Consider the following 21,146-nt stretch of genomic DNA (forward strand, 5'->3'; position numbering starts at 1 on the left):
GACTCGACGGCACTTAACAACAACATAACAATGTATCTGTCATTGAACCAATACCAGGCAGTTTTGACTACTGTGGCTGTATAGTAGGTTTTGAGATCCGGGCCTGCGCTTTTTGGCGAGGGTGGTCATGGAGGGAAGAATGTCCTGTAATGCCAGCAAGTCTCAAATGAGAGGCTACAAAGTGGCTTTACGCACTGATTTCAATGCCAAAGTAGCCGCCTCTAGCGACTTTCCCTCAAGAGCAGGCTTATGAGCTCTGCAGCCCTGGCAGATGTGGGAAGTGCTCAGAAAAGACTTGGGAGGGAGAGGAGCAGCTGAGAGGAAAGAACAAAAGGAGGCACAAGATAAGATGCCCTGTGAGGAGGGCTGGATGAAGACACAAAAGAACACTGGGCTGTAATGGAGGGAATAGAAAAGCAGCCTCATGTTGGACATCTGGACTCAGTCTCCAACTAAGGCTGCAGGTTTAACGCCAGAAGCCTCAGGCACAGAGGTTAATGACATGACACATGGTTGCCCAGATAATAATGACAACTGGGAGTTAAACTCAAGTCTGACTCCAGGTTTGTGAGTGGAGAAAATAAGCACACCAAATAGTCAAAAGTAGCTCAAAGTAGTAAAACAGACTGGGGCCATGTAGGGGCAATGAAAAAGAGGAAAGTGACACTGTTGATGCATGAAGAGGAAGGAGGAGCAGTGCCAGGTAGGTAAAAGGCAGGCCAGCACCTGGTCTGGTCTGAGCATGGGGGTACTGGCAGGATACCACATGGGTAGAGGGGTCCTGGGGCTTAAAAGTTGCTGAGTGGGTGTGATGGGGAGGAAAGAACAGAGAAGAATTTCTGTGCTTTGGAGGTAAGGATAGTGGACATGGAAAAGGACTTGTAAATTGACCCTAGAGTGCAAAAAAAAAAAAAAACAAACCCCGAGGCCAACCATAAGAATGGCAGCAAAAAAAGGGAAAGAAACAACACAAAGGTCTCAGGTGACCCTACACTCTGCACAGGGGTGTCTGCCCAGGCTCAGCAGGCAGGAGCACTGTCCTGTGGTATCCCAACCAGGATCTCTGAGGAGAGCAAGCCATGGACAGAAGGTCTGACCCCAGCACACACCAACCAGTCCCTCCTCTTGTCCTGAGCTGTGCTCACAGACTAGAATCAAGACTCACCTCCTCTCCTTTGCTGAGCCGATCTACCAACATGTGTCTGGAAAATACGAAAATGGGGTCAAAACAAGCAGCATTAACACAAGAGGGACAACAGGGGACTAGCATCATGTGGGAGAGACTGCATCCTTGGCACTAAAGCATCAGATGGATGCTCTGATCAGCATCTTCAGTCCTCCAAAGGGTGTGGGGCTTGGTCTCACCTCTGAACCTGGGTCACGGGAGTCCCCACACCCGTTCACGTGCAGAAATTCAGTCACCAAAGCATCAACTCTACCATTTGCCTTCATCCCACCCTAAACCTGGATTCTTCTCAGCTTACCCAAAGAGGAACCAGTCATAGGCTACAGTCAGGTAGAGGATCTCAGCAGGCTTTAGGGATGTGTGTATCAGCCCATCCTGGACAGAAATGGGAAGACATGACATCCCGTGAAGTGGGTGAGAATGCCTCACCCTCTCCCTCATCCCAGGAGCTGGATCACAGACCCAGTGACAGCCCAGGGCCCTTGAGTAGGGAGTGGTAAGGACTAACTCCAGTAACAAGTTTAAGCAAAACACCTGCTCTGAGCTGTGGGGGTCCTTCACCTCAAATCTCTAGTTTCTGGAGATAATCCTAGTGCTCTCAAAAGGTCGATCTTAGTAGGGAACTCCAACTACTTCCTGATCGCACCCCCAGGCCATCCATACTCACAGCCCACAAGGAAAGGCGCAGGAGAGAGATGAAGAGAGGGGTCCGATCCCAGCCTGAGATACAGTGCACCAGCAGCCCGCTATCATCTGCGTGGAACCACAGAACAGGAAGCCCAATGAGATGGGGCAGCATGAGGGAGCCAGTCTATCTCCACTCCCCACAGTGGGCCTCTTCAAGATTCTTCTCCAATCTAGTACCAGAAAGGAGAGGGGTGGTGGGCATCTGTCTTTTGCCCACAGTACCCCTTCTTTCAGCTGGTTACAGATCTCTGTGCATCTCTCGGGGGTTCAGCCTCGACAGTCATTTAGCAGGCCGGCCTGTATCTCTTGGCCCAGCATCTCTCAAAAAGGCAGGACCAGTATTTGGGAATGCAATAGTTCTTCACTATGCTGTCCCATGAATTGCAGGGCATTTAATATCCCTGGCTGACACCCACTAAATGCTAGCAGTCCCCATAGTTCCTGCAATATCTAACTCTTCAGATATACATTTCCAGAAGCCCCTGCAGATTGGTGCTTCCCCAGGGGAGAACCAGTGACTAGCTGAGGGACAGGAATGGTCTTTGTAATCCTGGCCTTAGTGACTGGTTCAAAGACGAGCAGTGGCGCTACTGGAACAGAGACAGTCTCCTCTAGGGGTGCTAGGAGGATAAGTGGAATGGTTGCTGGCTGTGAAGCTAACCAACAAACAGTGGGCATAAGAAATGGAGAACGATTTCTTACGATATTCTTTAGGTCCCAGGATCGAATTTCCAATTGTTCAAGCAAGTACAACTCCAAAGGAGTCTGACTGGCACCTAATGAATCGAAGAGCCAGGCTGCCCTAAACACATTGCGCGCGCGCACGCACGCACGCACGCACACACACACACACACACGGCAGGCAGATGGAAACAGCCAAATACTTCTTTATGGGCTGCTGTGAATGCTTCATCTCAGGCCTTGTCTGTCTGCGTTACAGCCTGTCTATCCTGCTCCCCAAACAACACTGATGCTCAAAGCATGCATGTAGTTAGATGGTAGTAAGTCCTTATTTCTGTTTTCCAGGGTTTTGAAGAAACAGAATGAAGCTGCCAGCCAGGAGAATTTTAAGGAATACCCAAATCTTTCTCCCACAGAGCAAAAAGAACGTATGTAGCCTCATATAAGTGGCAAAAGTAGGTATGCAGGAGTGTTATGAATGACAACACCCAAAGTCACAGGGCTTAAGGGCTCGGGAAGAGAGACTCACCATCACTGTTTACTATGGAAAGCAGCAGTTTCAGGTAGTTTTGTGTTTGTTGCACCAGGTCCCAACTCTGTTGAAGAAAGATAAAAGGGTCTAAGGATAGTTTTCAACTCAGGTTGGGGATTTAAAGTATTTAAAAAATCAAGTGCTAAGGTTTATTCCAGAGCACAAAAATACACAAGGCTCTTAGTCACAGGACATAGTATCAAAGCTCACATTCCCCAGCTCCAGTAGCCTCTTCAAGCCTCTCCCTATGGCACTCACTCAATGTTCTCTAAGCCTATGTACAGGCCAATAAAGAGGAAGTTATGGGCAACCCATACCTCACACCCTACACCAGCAGCCATTAGCAATGGCAGGTGGCTTCCTCTGGCTCCTGCATTGCCAGCATAGCTGTCTAGGGAGTCAGGAGAAAGGTAAAGAGAAAGCCTTGAGAGCCTGTGGCCAACATCTCCAGAAGTCCAAACAGAAACATCCCTTCCACTGCCACCACATCACAGAAACCAATTCAAACACCAACCTTCCCAAACATGTTTTGTTCCCTTTTTTACTCTACTCACTGCACACTCTGTCCTTTGATGAATAATAACGTTGTTTGTTTGGCAGACAAAATCTTTACAAGGCCCATGAGCTAGGAGATGGAAAATAAGCAAAAGCTGTAAAGAGCCTGGGAATCTCTGCTTTAGTCTAAGCAAAAGGCCCAGGCTAACCTCCAAGAAGCAGCCCACTAGGAACCTGGGATTTCATGGAGGGCCTGACCCACTTCTGTGGCCTCTTCTCCCTGGCTGGGTGCAGCCTTTCCTCACAATTGCTGATCAGTGTGTTGGGCTGCGCAGAGGGCGGCAATGCCAGCAGGCAGCACTTCCCAGGGGGAGGGCAAACACGGCACTTGTAATTGGAATGGTTTTCCCAGGAATTTAAAACCAGCTCATTTACCTGACCCTCCCACAGCCCCCAGAGAGTTCTGACCCACTTTCACAGGCTCCAGAGGCAGTGCTGCAGCACCGCGCTAATAAAATCATTACCCGTAGTAACGCAAAGGGGGTCTCGCAACGCATCTGGCTCAATGTGTCGCACACAACACCAAGAGACTTCCTGTGAGCTGTGATTCTTACAGGGTGAGTTAGAGCAGGAGAGGGAGGCAGAAGCTAACAGAAAAATGCAGAACAAAGCACAAGATAGGGCGGGAGGGCTGGGGGTGACTGCAGCTGCTAGGGGAGAGCAGGAAGTGACCAAGGCCAGGAGAGCTTCAGAGAGTAAACCACCACGGTGACAATATGAAGGTGACTCTGGTGATCAGAGACAAGCCGGAAATTCACACTGCTCCCAGTGCTGAGGTAGGAATCATAAGCCAGCGAGGGCGGGGCTGATAAGGGCCCAAAGTGACACAGCTGAGCAGAGCTGGGGTATGTACCAGCCCTACCAGATGCCAACATTCTTGCTCTTAGTCACAATGCTGTGTCGAGGGACTGTCCTACAGTAATAGAGTAAGACGTCTGAAGGGACTGCTGATCATCAGAAAACCTGGGAGACATGCTCCATGAGAAAGTCCCTGGGGGCAGGGCAGAGTGCCACGTCTTTGCTTGTGTTTCTCCTGGCTGGCAACTCCTATTCATCCTTCAAAGATGACTCAGCCCAATCATTTCTCCACAGTCGTCTTCTATGCCCACTGGTCAATCCCTCTGTTACACATGACATGGCTAGTTTTTTTTTTTTAAATTGTGATTTGGGTGAAGATTTACAGAGCAAATTCACTTTCCATACAGCATTTCACACATACGTTATCTCATAACACGGAATATAATTTACTCCAATGCAACAGCTCCCCTCCCACTTCCTCCCGATAGTTACCTCTTCCCTGTGTCCATCTCTCCTTGCACTCCTGCCCTGAGCTGTCTCCCTGTGCATAAACAGTCCTTCTTTCTCCCATGACTGTTCTCTCCAAGGAGTGTATCTACCTCAGGTACATGTTCAACTCATATGCCTGTCTTTTGTTTGGCTGGAAGCCACAGGTGTGGGTTCAATGCCAGACCTAAAGGGCAGCTAGGGGCCATAGTCTCAGTGGTTCCAACAGGCTCTATCAGACCAGCAAACCTGGTCCCAACATGGCTAGTTTTTTGCCTCTTCTCTGAGACTGAACCCCACAAAGGTGGAAGCCATGTTCGCATCTCCGTATCTCCAAGGCACAGAGCTCAGGGAATAGTAGGGCACTTGCAAGACAGCACAAAAAGGCCCTATTATGGGACAGCTTGAGGAACAGCCTCCCTTGGAGGGGGCCATAGGGTACTGCACAAAACCAGCATTCCTCAAGGAATTCAACACGGTTGCTTAGATGGCAGTATGACACACCTGGACTACCACATTGCTTTACCCACTGCTTCTTTCAGGGACCATTACTTCAAGTCTCCTGAGGCCTGGGACCTGGAGACACATGGTGAATACAGCAATGCCAGGTCTCATGGGGTCACAGGAGAGGAAAACAGCACGAACTAATGCATTATGAGCTGACTAAACAGGAGACCTCTAGGTTGCATGGGAGCATGTAACTGCAGAACCTAACCTGATTTGTGGGACCATTAAGGAAAGCTTCTTGGAGATGGTGACATGAGAGTCTAAGGAAAAGGAGGGAGGGAGAGGACAATATCTTGGGCAAAGAAGACAGCTCCTGCAAGGCTGGAGAGAGCATGCTGCTTTTAGGGAGCTGAAAGGTCAGAGTGGCTGAAGGAGATCAAGGAGAAGAATAGGCAAGGCAGGACTGCACAGAGCTGGGTAAGCCATGTGAGGTCTGTGTACTGTTTCCTGAGGAAACCGAGTCATCAGAGAGTTTTTAGGCAGGGTGACAGTGATGATCCTGATCTATCGGTAAAGTGCTTGCTGTCTGCTAGGTCCTAGTCTAAGAGCTTCCTATTGCCTTTCCCAGTCACTCCTCAGAGCGGCCCACAGTCAAGTCAAGATGCACTGAGATAGAGGACTAGTGGCAAGAGTAGCTAGTGGCAGTGGCAGGAGAGATGGCTTTGAGAGTTTGAGAAGGGCGGCGATCGAGAGAATTGGTATGACTTGGCGATGGACATATGGGAGAAATGAACCCAGGGTTCAGGCCTGGATAAATGGTGATGGTCTGTCTTGTAGCAGGGGTAAGGGTGGGCTTGGGAGAGGTGGCTGCTTGAAAGGACACTTGCAAAAATTTAATAGGGGGGAGCACACTGGGAGGCCTGGTAGCTTGGCTAATGAAGTTACTGATAAATGAGGTACCTTAGGGAGACAATGAAGAGTAAGAGTACTGAGGGCCCTAATGCTAAAGGGGCAGAGAGGGCTGTCCATCTCTGGCTGAGGTAGAGGATGGTAAGAGGCCCAAGCGAGAGAAATGGGCTGAATCACACTGAAGGTATGGGCCTTACAGAGGTAGGGCCCAGAGAAAGCTCTGCCTTCAACACCCTAGCCCTGCCTTCCTACCTTTGTGCCTGCGATCTGATTAGTGTTTATTCCCTTGAGTTAGCTGGCAGCCTACTTTTAATTATCACCACACCACTAAAATCTGGCCAGTACTTCAGTCAGGAGAATACTTTCACACAGTGATCATGTCTGAGCCTTGCCACCACTCTGAAATAGTGTTTTAACCCCACTTTGTAGGGGCAGGAATAAGGCCATTTGTTTAAGGCCACAGAGCTGGACTGAAGGGCTAGGCCAGCCAGGTCTAGACTCTAGGCCTCTGCCAGCACAGCTCCTCTTCACACATCCATTTCTAAAGGGGCCAATGGCCGTGGCAGGATGAGCATGCTGAATTCCTACAGTCATACCATATCTGATGAGCAGTTTATCGGACCCAGTTTGTCCCTGTGAAAGGAAAATGGGGCCAAAATACCAGAAGGATGGTTTGGGTAAGACCTACATGAGTTCTCCACATACAACAAATTAAAAAGGGAGTTTTGGCCAAAGCCTAACTAGGTACAGACTGAGACTTGAGACACAGGGATAGGCTCCACCAAACCTGTTCCTTCCCCAGGCCAAAACAGACAACTGGCCTGCACCTCTCTCCATAAGGAGAAACCTGTGCAAGAGATCTGACAGCACCCTAACTCACTTATTCAAATATTTATATACAGCATCTGCTCTGAACATACAGAAAGTAAAGAAAAACACAGATCCTTCTCCTTTATGAACCTCCTTACTATCAGGAAAACAAAGTATAAAGTGATATAGGAGCACACAGTTCCTAACATAGGCTGGGCCTCTGAGAAACACAGATCTCAAATGGATGGGAGCTAGGGACAGAGGAAAAGAAGGGAAAGGGATGTTTCTAGGTATTCCCTGGCTCAGTCTTTCAAACTCTTAGCTCTGAACCAGCTTCTGTGTTGGGGATGCCCAAGTAGATCTATAAAGCAGTGATCACAGTTCTGGGAAAAAGTCAACGGCAGAGGTGCCTAGGGGATTAATGGGAATGTAGATGCAAGTACCCCACCCCTTGGGGGCAGGGAGAAGAGGCAGATCATCCCTGGGGTATGTTCCCGGAGCAGACACCTGAGCCAGACCCTGAAGAACAGTGTGTAAGCCAGACCTGAGGAGGCTGAACAATGCCAGCCAGGCAGGGGTCAGGGCATGGGGCAGGTAGTAGGAAGAACAAGGCTAGTTCATGCTGGCTGAAGCAGGTGATGAGCAAAACTGCTGGCAGCCTTTGGGCCTGTACGGCTTACCATGATAGATGGGATTATAGATTGAGTTGTGGCCCCCCAAAATGTGTGTTGGAATCTTAACCCCTATACCTGTGGATGTAATCTAATCTAATCACCTCCCATAACGTAATTGAATGTAATCTAATTAGTCAGTTGAGGTCATACCAGTAAAGGGTATATTCTAAACTTGGGTTATATAAAGACAGATGAGACACCAGTGTATATGCTGACACAGGGGAATAGAGAGGCCATTTGACACTGAGGAAGACACATGCATCTGTAAGCCCAGGAACTCCAAGGATTCCCAGCAGCTACTAGAAGCTGAAATACATAAAGAAAGACCTTTCCCTAGAGCCATGCCCTGAATTCAGAATTCCAGCCTCCTGAACTGTGAGGAAATAAATTCCCATTCTTGAAAGCCACCCACTTGCAGCTCTATGTAACTAAGACAGCAGATGGATATTCAGTAAGACAGTGGGCCTTTCCATGGTGGACAGTTACAGAGGAGCGATATACAATGGAAATAATTTTAAAGTTTCTATAATCAAATGAGGTCAGGCAGCTCTGTACTTCCTGTGGCAGAACACACATTTAAAAGGGGGGCGGGAATCACTTAAGCCCAGATACAGAGAAATAGATTCCAAGAGGTCCTTTGGAAACAGAACCCCCTGGTGGACGCAAATCTTTGAATGAGTCACATTCAGAAAGCTTTGATTATCTGGGCCAGGAGCAGATCAGGAGAGACAGAGTTAAACAGGTAAGCAGTCCCTCCTTTTCCTGGGTTGTGAGAGAGCACAGGGGTCACAGGGGTCTGCGGGCAGAAGCTAGCTACCAGGCATCTGCATGAAGGACCCCCGTCATTCCCCTCATTGCCCCAACCTGCCTCGATTCAGGCCCCTCACCTGATACTGGCTCCAGTCAATGTTTAGAGAGTGCGTCAGGGAGTCAGGGATGCTCAATGGGGCATCAACGTAGTCCTGGGGACAGAAAGACACCATGAGATGCAGGCTGGGCACAAGAAGAGGCTGTGGCAAGGGGGCAGGTGGCAGCCCTATCACTAGCTGTGACTAAGAGGCTATGATGACCACAGGCAGGAGGCCTCACCACAGCTCTTGCTTTTTCCAGGCCAGACGCCTGTGCTACAATGGGAGGAACAGTTAAAAATCAAAGTGGCTAGATCACTCTGGCTAAATGGGCTTTGGCAGTAAGACGTCTGAGTGTTTGCTGCAGAAATACACAATTAACTTATGTTCTGCCCCCAGCAGGTTTCCGACTGGAGAAGAAACAGAACGGCTCCTGGTCTTTACACAGACAGCTGGGAGAAGAAAGACTTTTCCTTTAGTCTCAAAAAAAAATTCCTTTAAAGAAGAGATTGAAAGGGGGAGAGTAAAGTATATATGATGAGAACTTTAACATGTATGTTTAGAGGAAAGAAGTAATGAGATTCATCGAAGAAAAAGAAGAGAAAGGAAAAGAGTAATTGTTTTCCCCAAAAATATTTCTAGCTGCTCTCTTTGGTCTCCCTTTATAAACAAACACAAGATGCAAGCTGATGAACGATACTGCTCATACCTGCTTCCAGTTAAAAATGAGCCCCTCGGCCATGTAATCCCGATCTTTATATTCCTTGAAAAATTCACAGCCTGGAAAAGAAGGGCAGAGTTATGATACCCTACCTCCCTAGCCTGAGATCTTTTGAGATTGCCCTGGCTGAGCCAGTGCCCCACGTGCTGACAGGCTGAGGCAGCCACCAGCTCGCGTGCTTCTTTATGCTGATGGGCCTCAGAAGAGCTAAGGCCGATACGAACAGGGGCTAGACTGGGTGGGTGGGTGAGAGCAGGGAATGAGCCTCCATTGCTCTATGGGGTGCTGCCTGCCTTCACACCTTTTGGAAGCTCTCTTTACCTGCTCTCTTCAGCATCAGGCACTTCTCCCTCCTTTCAGGTCCCTCCAATTCTACATGTCCCTGCAGTGCCAACAAAGACACATAGCCAGCAAACAAAAGCATGGCTCACAATTTGACCCAGTTGCCCTTCTCTACCACCTCTCTAGTTATGATCACTCTTAAGGGGGGCAGTAGTTTAGTCCTTTGAATAAAGACTAAATGTTAATCATACTGGAAAAGACCAAGTTCGGGGTCTGAAATATAATAGGTACTCAAGGGCATTTCCATCTCCAACAAAACTGACACTGGGAAAACCATAAACTCCACTAGAGTAGGTCCACAGGGATAAAGAGAAATAGTGGAGAGAATAGGGCTTTGGCAACATTCCCAGCTCTTTGCTTAGCTCTGTGACTGTGAACAAGTTGTTTAACTTCTAAGTCTTGCTTTCCTCATTTGTAAAATGGCTGTTTAAAGATGGAAATGATAAACATAAAGCATCGAGCAGAGCCCTGGCACACATAGCAGTCATACTGCAGCATACTACTATCACTGCACTGCTATAGCCACAAGGCCCCGGGCCTGTCTGCAGCTGAAAGTCCATTGCTTTGCTCTGAAGCTATGGATTGCTACCTTTGGGCAGAGAAAATCAGTCCTGTGTGTCGGACTATAGTTTTCACTTGCTAAGTCTGATCATACACAGTTTTATCCCAGGCCCATGAGGAGGTTCAAGCAACAAGGCTGGGAAAAGGCACTTGAGAGTAGCTTCTTGCAGTTGTTACTCTCAGTTCCTCAACCTGGGCCAACACAAACTTGAGAGGTCATATGGCTTTGGCCACATGTGTAATTTGGATGAGATCCCTGAAGGCAAACAGTTGTTTGATTTCTGTGGAAGTGGCCAAAGGCCAAAAAAATTCACACAGACCTCTCCAGCAACTCTTGGGCCAAGTTCCCTTTTGAGGCAACGCCAGGGAAGTTTGGAAAGGTTCTTCTGGAAAGGAAAGTGTGGAAGGTGGGAGAGCTTATTCTTGGGCTGAAGACCCACCCATGTATTTTCCAGACTCAACTCTCTTTATACACACACTTCTGCGCTCTAATCCCCCCAGGCCTCACTGCTGATGAAGTCAGGAAGAAAGCTCAGCTATAATACTTCAGCCTATTCTTGGGTACCTCACCGACAAGGACAAAAAAATATCAATATCAGAAGGAGGCCCTAAGTTTATAGCCAAGGTTTAGAAGACACACCAATTATGTCTTGAGCACCTGTGAAGTGTTCCATTTTCCCTAAATTCTAGCTGCTAAAATCACCACCATCAGCTCCAGGCTGAGCTCAGACCAGTCTATAACAGAAGTACTTTTTTGTGAAAAACCAATAGAATTAAAATAGACTTTGTTCCTAGGGCAGTGCCTGATGCTCATCACCCAAACAACTGAGAAGCATGATGTGAGGAGCCACAAAGGGTGCAAGCAGCAATTCACTCAAGTAGAAAATGGATTAGGTTTATTCTGCAGAGTCCTTGGCCTGCCTATTTTGGTACCTAGAAGGAAGTGCCCACAGAACAATTCTCATTTTCAAGGGTCGGCTTAAGCCCAAATTAGTTTGATACAGCTAGAACTGATACCATCACAGTTCCTGTATGGGCTTCAAAGTCACGATGGGGAACAGCTGAAACTCCCTTCAATGGCATTAAAATGAATTTCATGATATGGTTTGAAAAATAGTAATTTTTTTTCTCTTCCTTATTATGTAAGTAATTCAGGCACATGGGGAAAAACAAAAAACAAAAATAACCAGGAGCACTGAGTTTATCAAGTAACAAATCTTTCTCTCCATTCTTTTACTTTGGGTGTGCAATGCCACCTTCCCGCAACTCTGCCTTGGCTTTTTGATTGTCATTCATCTCTCTTTAGTTCCATATCCCCTACTCACCTACTGCCCAGCAACCCCCACACAACATATACAACTGTCCAAAGTAGTGTGTGAATATGAAAAAGATCTTGTCACCTTACTGTTTTGGCATATCTCCTTCTAACTTTTCTATTTGTAAGCACTTTGCCCCCTTTATATATGGGAGATTATATAATAGATATAATCTTATTATCGTTGTTCCGATTACCTAGTACCGCTTTAACAGAACTATCACAAATGGGATGGCTTGACAAACACTTTATTCTTTTACAGTTCAGGAGGCTAGAAGTCTGAGTTCAAAGTGCCAGTCTCTAGGGGCTGGGTGAAAGCCCCTCAACCTTCAGCTCTGCCTCTTGTTCCCAGCCCACTGAAGCTAGAGGCATCTTATCTACTCAGGCAGCTGCTAGCTACTGAGGCTGACAAACCCAAGGTCGACAAGAGTGAAAAGGCACAGTCCTGATGTTACCAAACCACACGGCAGGCCATTAATTCAAGTCCATTAAAAGTCCCAAGGTTGGCAAGCATGGCAGGCTGCTGAACAACGACACAGCTGCATGCAGGGTTCAAGTGTGCCATAAGTTAGAGATCATTCCCAAAGCTGTTTTTTATATACAGGAAGCAGACCACATACCCAAAGGCAGCTACTCAGCTGCTCACAGTAGATTCCACCATGGAGCTGATTACTATCTCCATCATGGGGAATACTACATCCAGCTGCCTAACCACTCAACCAGGCCCAGCCAAGTTGACACACAAACTTAACCACCACAATTGTTTATCACCTTCAGCATTTTTCCATGCCTAAAAACTTAAGACATTTTCTATGATCGTGAAATATATCAATGATGTACATCATTTATTTAATCATTAATCTATTAATGAAAATATTTCCAATGTTTTGCTATTATAAATAGAAATATAATGAACAACTTTAGCCATACAGCAACTGGATTATAGTCTACTGACAGACTGCCAGAAGAAGAATAGGGCCAAAAGGTGTTAACATTTTGGGATTCTTATAACAAGTTGCCAAATTACAGCAGAAAGGGCACTGTGCTTATCTTTGGAACAGTGGTTTTCAAACTTCCAGTAAAACTAATTTTTCTAAACCAAGTCCTACTTGGAGCCTAAAGAGCAACAAAAATAACGATGCCCGGTCCCTCCAGCATTAGAGAACTTGACTGTTGGTGACAATGAGTTTGTGGTCTGTGGGGCTAGAAGTCTGAAAACCAGTTCTAGAGCTCCCTGATGGCTCTGTGAAGACACCCATGGCTGGACACTTCAGTGACAATGTGGTTCTGACACTGTCAAGCTGATGGGAATCAGGCTTTTGCATCATCACTGACATCTGCATGTGCCGAAAGTGGCTTTTAGGGAAGAGGAGGCCTTCCTGAACCTTTCTCCCTACCCATCACCTTTAGACCCAGTCCCTTTAGCCTATAACGTTCTGAGCACTTAGTATGGATGGGTCTGATGCTGCGCTCTAAAATAAGCACCATTCTTCTCATTTTATGGAGGACGAAACTGAGGGTCTGAAGGTTAAGGGACTTATTCAAGGACACACAGAGCTAGAACTGGGACTCATGCCCAGGTCCTATTGCACCAAACACTGCACTGGCAAAACAATGAAGAAAGACTCAGCTGGAGGCCACTGAGAGAATGCCAGGTTATCAGGGCTGTGGTTTGGACACCACCAGCTGACATCTTACGAGGATGCCCTCTCCTCACAAAGCACTAGATGAACTTGCAGTTCTAATGAGGATATGGTCTGCTGACTATCTAGTGGGTTGCATCACCAAGCCTATCCTGGCTGTTTGCTATGTGGCGCCAAAAGGAGGAGACAAGATCCAACACAGGATGAAGGGAGACACTAGTAAAGAGAAAATGGAGTGGGGTTTTAAGGAGAAAGACGCTTACTGTCTGTTGACAAAATCTTGTACCAACATTAGGCCTCTGGCCTTCCTTACTGAACAGTTAGGGACTGTCAGAGTGTAAATATTATACACTTGACTGCTTTATTACCCACTGTAGATAATACTCTCTGGTGACATACTGGGTAAGACATTTGGCTGCTAAACAGAAAGTTGGTGGTTCAAATCCACCAGCTGCTCTTTGGAAGGAAGATGGGGCAATCTACTTGTGTAAAGATTTACAGCCTTGGAAACCCAATGGGGATCACTGTGAGTTGGAACTGACTCAATGGCAGTGGGTTTTTTGGTAGAGAGCACTAAGAAACTCTGGTGGTGCAATGGTTAAGCACCCTGCTGAGAACTGAAAGGTTGGCTACTCGAACCTACTAACTATTCCATGGGAGAAAGATGTGGCAATCTGCTCCCATAAAGATTACAGCCTAGGAAATCCTATGGGGCAGTTTTACTATGTCCTATAGGGTCACTATGAGTTGGAATCAACTTGGTGGCACATAACAATGCACAGAATACTTCCTTGGCCATAGGTCACATGCACTTCTGTGAGCCATAAATAAAAGGCAGCTCTGGGGATACCTAGTGCTTTACAACATGGTGAGGCTACTGTTCAGTTACTAGGAGGAGAGTAAGTGTATGTTCTTCCATCACAGAACAGCCTCGCTGGGGTTCCCAGAAAGAACTCAATCACAGCAGGACACACATGCACAGGGTCACATCCACGTGGGCCAGAGCATCATGATTAGTTGCTGATATAGAGTACTGATGACATCATGCCATATTTAAATAATACTTTATGTGCACAGAGCACTTTGATATACATGATCTCATCTATTCTTCACAACAAAACCCTGAGCTAAACCTCTGCAAGCTCCAACATCTGAAAAAACTTGAGGCCCAAAGAGGTGAAGTAACTCGCTCAAAGTTGTAGCTAGCATGTACAAGTATCAGGACTCACTCCCAGGACCCCTACAAGTGGAAAGCCCTTCCAGCACACCATTCTTCCTTGTGTGAGAGCCTGTTACTGGGGCCAGGGGCCTATGCTGACTGACTGACACAAGCTGCCATCTGGAACGCTTTTGGTGCCCACAGGGTGAAGGCCTCCTCAGGTCCCCCAGTCCTCGGAAGCCTGTCCTTGACTAGTCTCTGAAAAGAGCTCCCTACCTGGATACGGGATGGAGAGGAGAGTGAAGTCGGCATAGCGCTGGGCTTTGTCCACCTTCTCGGAGGAGGTTACACTACAAGACAGGGACACAATGTGTTACGGCATCACAACACATACATACACACACACACACACACACACACAAACCAATCCCCAAGCAAGCATTACACTAACTGAAAATGAACTTCCTGCTAAAGAAGCTAGCCTTCAGAGTTAAGAATGATTCCCTTCAGTGGTTCTTATTTTGAACAATTAAGAAATCTAATTTCTCTGCCTCCTACCCTTGCCTATCAGGCAAGAGAGCATGCTGTCCCTCTAATATTGCAGCAGACCTCAGCCAGCACCTAAAGTTGTAGGACAACCTTCCACCAAAGCCCCAAGAATGAAGGCAGACAGCCACTCTGATCCAGGAGTGGGAAGAATCCTTCCTTTTCTCCTGCTATCTTCTCCAGTATTCACTGAGACCACCCTTTTAAACAGGGTAAACACAGCATCTGAAAAGGGAAAAACTTGGGATGGCTCTGACAGAAAGAAGCCCTAGTGACACAGTGGTTAAATGCTTGGCTGCTGACTGAAAGGCGTTCAGTGGTTCAAATCCACCAGCTGCTCTGTAGGAGATATGGCAGAGTGCTTCCATAAAGGTAACAGCCTAGGAAACCCTTTGGGCAGTTCTACTCTGTCCTACAGAGTTGCTATGAGTCAGAATCAACTTGATTCTGACAGATGAATAGAAGGGGGATAAGGGAATATTCATAGAGCTACAAATAGCTGACTGGGACTTTAGCCTCACTATGCCTTATTTTTAAAACTACCTCTTAGGATAATTAAAGACAGTATTATATATATGTGTATTTTTTAAAGTATTAAATATGCTGGAAAAAGCTCCTACAATTTCTAACCCAGGTTCCATCTAAAAAAATGTTTGCCCTATCATATGAAGATCTGGCCCATATGTGTACTTTTATATAACAGTACATCACAAAAGTATTGGGCACACACTGATTTTTAGGCTCCATTTTGAGATTCCAATCTGCCAGAGGTAGAGTTTGGAGCCAGGGCAGTGTTTTGTTTTGTTGTATAGAGTCACTATGAGTTGGAAACAACTCGATGACAACTAACAGCAGCAAATGAAAAGCAGATAAGGGCATTGTGATTAGAATCATGGCTCCTGCAGTTACTAGATGACATTGAGCAAGTTACTTGACCTCTCTCTGCTTCAGTTTCTCATCTGTAAAAGGCAGACAACAGCACCTACTTTCAGGGTTGTTTGAAGATACGACGAGAGGATGCACATGAAGCACTTAGCACCAGGCCTGGCACACAGCAAGCACTCAAAAACTGTTATTCACTACTACTCTGACGAGTCTGTGGACATATCACCTCCACCACTTCCTTGTGGGTACCCATACTTACTTCATGCCAAACTTCACTTTCTTGTTCTCTACCATAAGGTCACAGATGTATTTGACTGACAGGTACCGAAGCAGCTTGATATCATGGCCTCTGACCTTATCAAAAAGATGTGTGTCAGCACTTCTGAAAAGAAGAAGAGCCAAAGAGGAAGTTACAGGCAAATATATTCAGAGAACTCTGGGAGGAGGGCTCTTCAAGGGAGTATGGAGTCACTGGCAGTAACTTCTGCTTCTATCCTCCAGAAGCCAGAGGGAGAGCCAAGGCAGGCTAACTGGTTCCAGGGAAGATACAGAGAAGGTGACTTTCTAAGAGATTACCCAGCTCTCTGGGACATATTTCAAAGAGAAGCAATTTACAGCCCAGAAATGGGAAAGGGGTTTTTTGGCTTGACATTAAGCCAAAGGACTCAAGATAATCTCAAAGTTCTAAAGAGCAGCAGGCTGGTGTCTGATAGTGTCTCAGAGCTCCATTAGCAGTTTATCTCCTTCCACGTCCCTTCCCCCCAGCTTATGACCATTTTTAGCCACATGACTTGCTCATAATGTAATAGATTGAAGTTCTTGTTGGGAGATGGACTCTTAGATCATTTTATCAACTGATTGGGAAATACTAGCAAATGAATTCCCTCTACTTAGCAGGTCTATAAAGCAGGAGAAAGATAAAGTTTTTCTTAATCCCTAGGCTGCCCTTTGATCAGCCATGAAGATATAGGCAAGTAGAAAGAAGAAACAGTCACCATTAACTTTGTTTTTAATGCTCTGCTCTGGTATCCCATCAATACCATCACTGAGCACAGGGCATGCTGCAGAACATGACCTAATGACGACAAAGCTGAATGATCTCAGATGGAGCACCAGACATTCCTGAGTGCAAGCCTGAGCCACTGGCCCAGAGCTAACAGGTAGACCCTGGCCCAGCCAGATCCCAAGTCTGCTTTTGGGCAGCTGACTTTATCAGGGTGCTTGTGTGCATCCCAGGGACACTTTACACTAAAGATGTTCACATGGTACAAACTGTGTTTTTCCAAAATATTATAGTGTTGTTTTTAAAAAACATTTAGAAAGAGGGTAGGAAGCATTTCCCCTCCCTTTACAGAGGCTCAAAGTACTCCTTTGTATTGAGCTCTTACTTAGGGTTCAAGTCAGGCAGCTGTCAAACTTCTAGCCTACTGCCTGTGCCGTGGAAGCAGGTGCACTACACACTCAGGCAATCAGGAGTCAGTACCTGGCCACATAAGGAAAGTCCTGTGGGGCTTTTAAACAGATACAGATGTCTGGGCCTGGTCTCAGACCTTCTATAACAGAAAGTCAGGGTGTGTATGTGGAATGTACTTCTCTCTGAGATGTTGCCATGCAGCCAGAACCAAAGTCAGCTTTGGTGTGAAGCCACCAATGGACCTCAGCAACTCTATTTTCAGGATGTGCATGTGGTGAACAGGAGAAAAGGAGCCAATCTAATGTTTTGGAACAGTGAGAAGCACACACTATTAATATGAAAACAGCCACCCTAGTCAGACAACATGCCCAGCACACACCCTAACTCCCAGCGACCCAGCACTGACCGGAGAGCGCAGTCCTCCTCCGTGATGTCCTCTGCATCCGCCCAGGCATCATCTGCACCCCCTGTCAGAAAAGCCTGTGTCAGTGGCTCCACCCAGTGGCCTCCTGACCAGCTTCCAACCCCGCTGTGCCACAGTGGGCTAGGACACTCTGGCTCCCTCTCAAGGGGCGGCTATGAGTCTCTTTCCACCCAGCATGTCTCTTTACTCAGAGCATCTTCTCATATGAAAGCCCATTTGTCTCCTGGTCCCTGATGAAAGGGAGGCCCTGGTCTCCACTCTGCTCTCCCCTACCCTCCAACTAGGCCTCTGTGGCAGTAAGCAATGTCTGAGTTCTTCTTAGTCCCAGAGGATGCTGCTCGACATTCACCTGAGAAAATATAGTTGTAGCCAGTGCGTCCATACAGCTCGCCCCATCCAGCCAGTGTGGCCGATCTGCAGATGTGCTGGGAGAGAGAGAACACTATCAGGGTCAGATGGCTTTTGGAAGTATACCTGCTGTAGGAGCAGACAGGATCCCTCTGACGTCTGCAGGCCAGCACGATGGGTCCATAGCAACTCCCAGGGTGTTCTCAGCAGCAAGGCTGCAACAGTCAGTCTGAACCATTCCTAGAACCTAGTCCACAGCCTCTGTCCCAGCAAGAGAGTGTTATTAACAGCAGTAATGAGAGGCAGCAGCTGTCTTGTGTGTTTTGCAGGCTGGGCACAGTACTGAATCCTTCTACCTAACCTTCTCACTGGACAAGCGCATGGGGTAGGAATGGCCAGCAATGTTTTGCAGTTTCAGACAAAGAAAAGAGAAACAGGTACAGGGAGATTACACAGGAGAGGCAAGCTGGGCTAAGGATCCAGACCTACTGACCTCTCCAGCTTTGTGCTGACTGCTACTTAGAGCTGTGCAGCACAAGGAGAAGCAACCTTTGTAGTGGGAAAGCCCGTTAAAGATATGTTTGGGTTGTCCTTTTCCTTCCTTTCTTTAAGGGAAATCCCATAGTTTCTCTCTTCTCTATCAAGGATATGAAGTAGATTTAACTATGCTTAAACATCCTAAATTATTTTCCTTATCACTGAACGGATCAGTTTGAGGGTTAGAATTCCAGAAACTAGCCAACTAGCATGAATGTCAACACCCAATTTTATAGCAGCCCCTTTGAATAAGCTGTGTGTGGTGTCCTCCAGCAGGGCTGCATGATGGGAAGGCATCCCTAGGGTGGCAGGAAAGCACACTAGCCCAGAGCAGCCAAAGACTGAGAGTGACAGTGGGTATGAGTGGGGACCCTATAAAGTAACAGAAATGAAGTTCCTTTCTGAATGGGTCACACAACCTGGCAATGTAAAGTGAGTTCCTGGAAGACTGAAAAATCAAAGGAAGGGGTATGGGTTGGAACGAGACCTTCTTCTGGCTCTCCAAAATAGTCACAGCTTAGGGGAAGAGCATTGGTATGAATATAATGTGGGGTGGGGTGGAGTGGTTTTTCAATGCTGGGATGAGAACCAGTTAGTGGAAAGATTGTTCTGAAAGCCTATAAATAGAAGGACTAGGGTTGGGATTCCCAAAGGCCTAACAGGATGCCCTATTTTGGGGGCCGCTTAAATTTTCTGGGACCAAGAACACTTTAAAAATCTGATGAAAATTACAAACTGTTTCTAGGAGGGAAAAAAAAAAGCACACCATTGTTCACCTACTTTTCCAGGGGCTCCTGAACTCTCCCAGGCCCACCCATCCACTCCCAACCCTTGTTAAGAACCACTGTCCTCCACGGAATGAGCAGCAGCAAGGTGGAGTGCCTTGGCAGGAACGTGCCAATCCCCAAGCTGAGGACTCCTAAAACTCCAAGGGCAATCAGAGCAGATCAAACACATTCCCCTCTTTGGCTGCTGAGCTTTGAGACATTCTTGAAATCTTTTCAAGGTTCAGAAAACCTTCTTCTGCTTTGTCTTCTCCCAAGTCCTTTCTCTCTACCCTTGTCTTTTTGGTACGAGGTAGCCAGCTCTGTGCTCAGCAGGACATGTCCAGAGTCAGAGAGGGAGAGAGCAAGCAGTCTGCCAGCTTCCCAAGTGGGCATGGAGTTCTGCATAAAGAGCCCAACCTGCCTGCGGACTCAAAAGTTGGACACCTGCTCCAGGGCTCCACAGTCCCATTCCTAATCCATCATTCTGGCACTTTCAGCTTAGGTCCTGACTGAAAAAGCAACATCTACTCTGAATACTCTCCATTTCTCTAATTAGGAGTGGCTCTAATTCTACTTGTAAAACAGCATTCAGCAGCATTGGCTAATACAGTAGTCAACTTTGGCACAAAGAACTAAAGGAACTGACCTATGCTCCCCATCTCTTAAGGAAAGTAACCAAGAGAAAAACGAACAGTCCCAATTATAATTATCTGAAAACCAGATGCAAGTGTTGGGAGAGAAAATGGTGTGGGGGAGTATCTTACCCTTCAGTGTCTGAACTGAGTTTTGAAGGAAGATGACCTTCACTGGCAATCCATTACTTAACGCACTCTCCCATTCCCCAACTTGGCAGAACTAAGTGTCTCCAAAGCAGAGGTGGAGATAAACATTGCCACTATCACACACGTTACCAAGTGCCTATTGTGCACCAAAAGCCTCTGAGGAAGACACTATTTTATAACAGAAAATCCCACGCTCTTGCCCTTCTCAAATTGCCTATCGATTACTTGTTCACAAGGCTGCCTCCCATTTCCTGCTAACCAAACTCTCTGAGGACAGGATCATCTTCTTCATTGTGGTATTGCTAGAACCTAGCACAGGGTTTGGCACTGCTTTATCCAAGAACTACCTAAGCACGCACTTACAAGTGGGCACTCTGCTAGTAAGACAAGGTTTCTGCTTGTAAAGGGATTATGTTGTTGTTGTTGTTATATGTTGTTGAGTCGGACCTGACTCATAGCGACCCCTCCTTGGGTTTCCGAGGCGGTATCACTACGGAAGTAGATTGACCTTCCTTCTGAGGAATGGCTGGTGGGTTTGAACTGCCAGCCTTCCGGTTAGCAGTCAAGTGCCTTAGGCACTACACTGCCAGAGCTCATAGCAGAGAGGAAAGGAAATTGACACATGCAATGAGAATAAAATGTAAGCAAGGCATTAGGTAAATTAACACTGACTGAGTTAAGAGAAGTTAAGAGGTATGAAATGGTATCACACTGTCTGGAGAAGAAGCAAAGGAAGAAGAAAGGATTAACAGCAAAGCCCTCATGAACATTTAAGAACACCAAAGACTTATCAGAGTAATCCTGCACAGCAGTGACTCATTGCCATTCCTCTGAAACCAGTGGGCCGAGGGCTCTTTTCTCATAGGTCTGCCTACTATGTAACGTATAGCTCCACCTAAACATTAAACCACAAGCATCTAGAGATGTTTAGTGTGGCAGTTCCCTAATGCATTCAGGCAAGTTTGTTACTTACAATCTGCACACCACTGAGAGAGAAACATCAGATTCAACAAGGTACCCAGGTCTCTGTGCTACAGTACTTCTCAGAGCCTCCACAACATCAATGCAGTGCACTTTATCCCGGAGACT

The 21,146-nt window shown here is 46.8% G+C and overlaps 1 protein-coding gene across 1 annotated transcript in view; it reads right to left on the reverse strand.

Annotated features, from left to right (window-relative positions):
* MTMR14 (myotubularin related protein 14) overlaps positions 1 to 21,146 on the reverse strand; it is a 49,053-nt gene that overhangs the window by 17,391 nt on the left and 10,516 nt on the right. Inside the window, exons 4-13 of the mRNA XM_007945835.2 lie at positions 17,973 to 18,048; positions 17,606 to 17,666; positions 16,045 to 16,167; positions 14,631 to 14,704; positions 9,323 to 9,393; positions 8,653 to 8,727; positions 3,084 to 3,150; positions 1,854 to 1,939; positions 1,485 to 1,561; positions 1,166 to 1,202 (exon numbers count right to left, since the gene is read on the reverse strand). Of these exons, the coding sequence (XP_007944026.1) occupies positions 1,166 to 1,202; positions 1,485 to 1,561; positions 1,854 to 1,939; positions 3,084 to 3,150; positions 8,653 to 8,727; positions 9,323 to 9,393; positions 14,631 to 14,704; positions 16,045 to 16,167; positions 17,606 to 17,666; positions 17,973 to 18,048 (747 nt within the window). The remainder of the gene's footprint in view (positions 1 to 1,165; positions 1,203 to 1,484; positions 1,562 to 1,853; positions 1,940 to 3,083; positions 3,151 to 8,652; positions 8,728 to 9,322; positions 9,394 to 14,630; positions 14,705 to 16,044; positions 16,168 to 17,605; positions 17,667 to 17,972; positions 18,049 to 21,146) is intronic.

Source organism: Orycteropus afer, unplaced genomic scaffold (assembly GCF_000298275.1).
Source record: "Orycteropus afer afer isolate SDZICR_OR568_19922 unplaced genomic scaffold, OryAfe1.0 scaffold00144, whole genome shotgun sequence".
Classification (NCBI taxonomy): Eukaryota; Metazoa; Chordata; class Mammalia; order Tubulidentata; family Orycteropodidae; genus Orycteropus; species Orycteropus afer.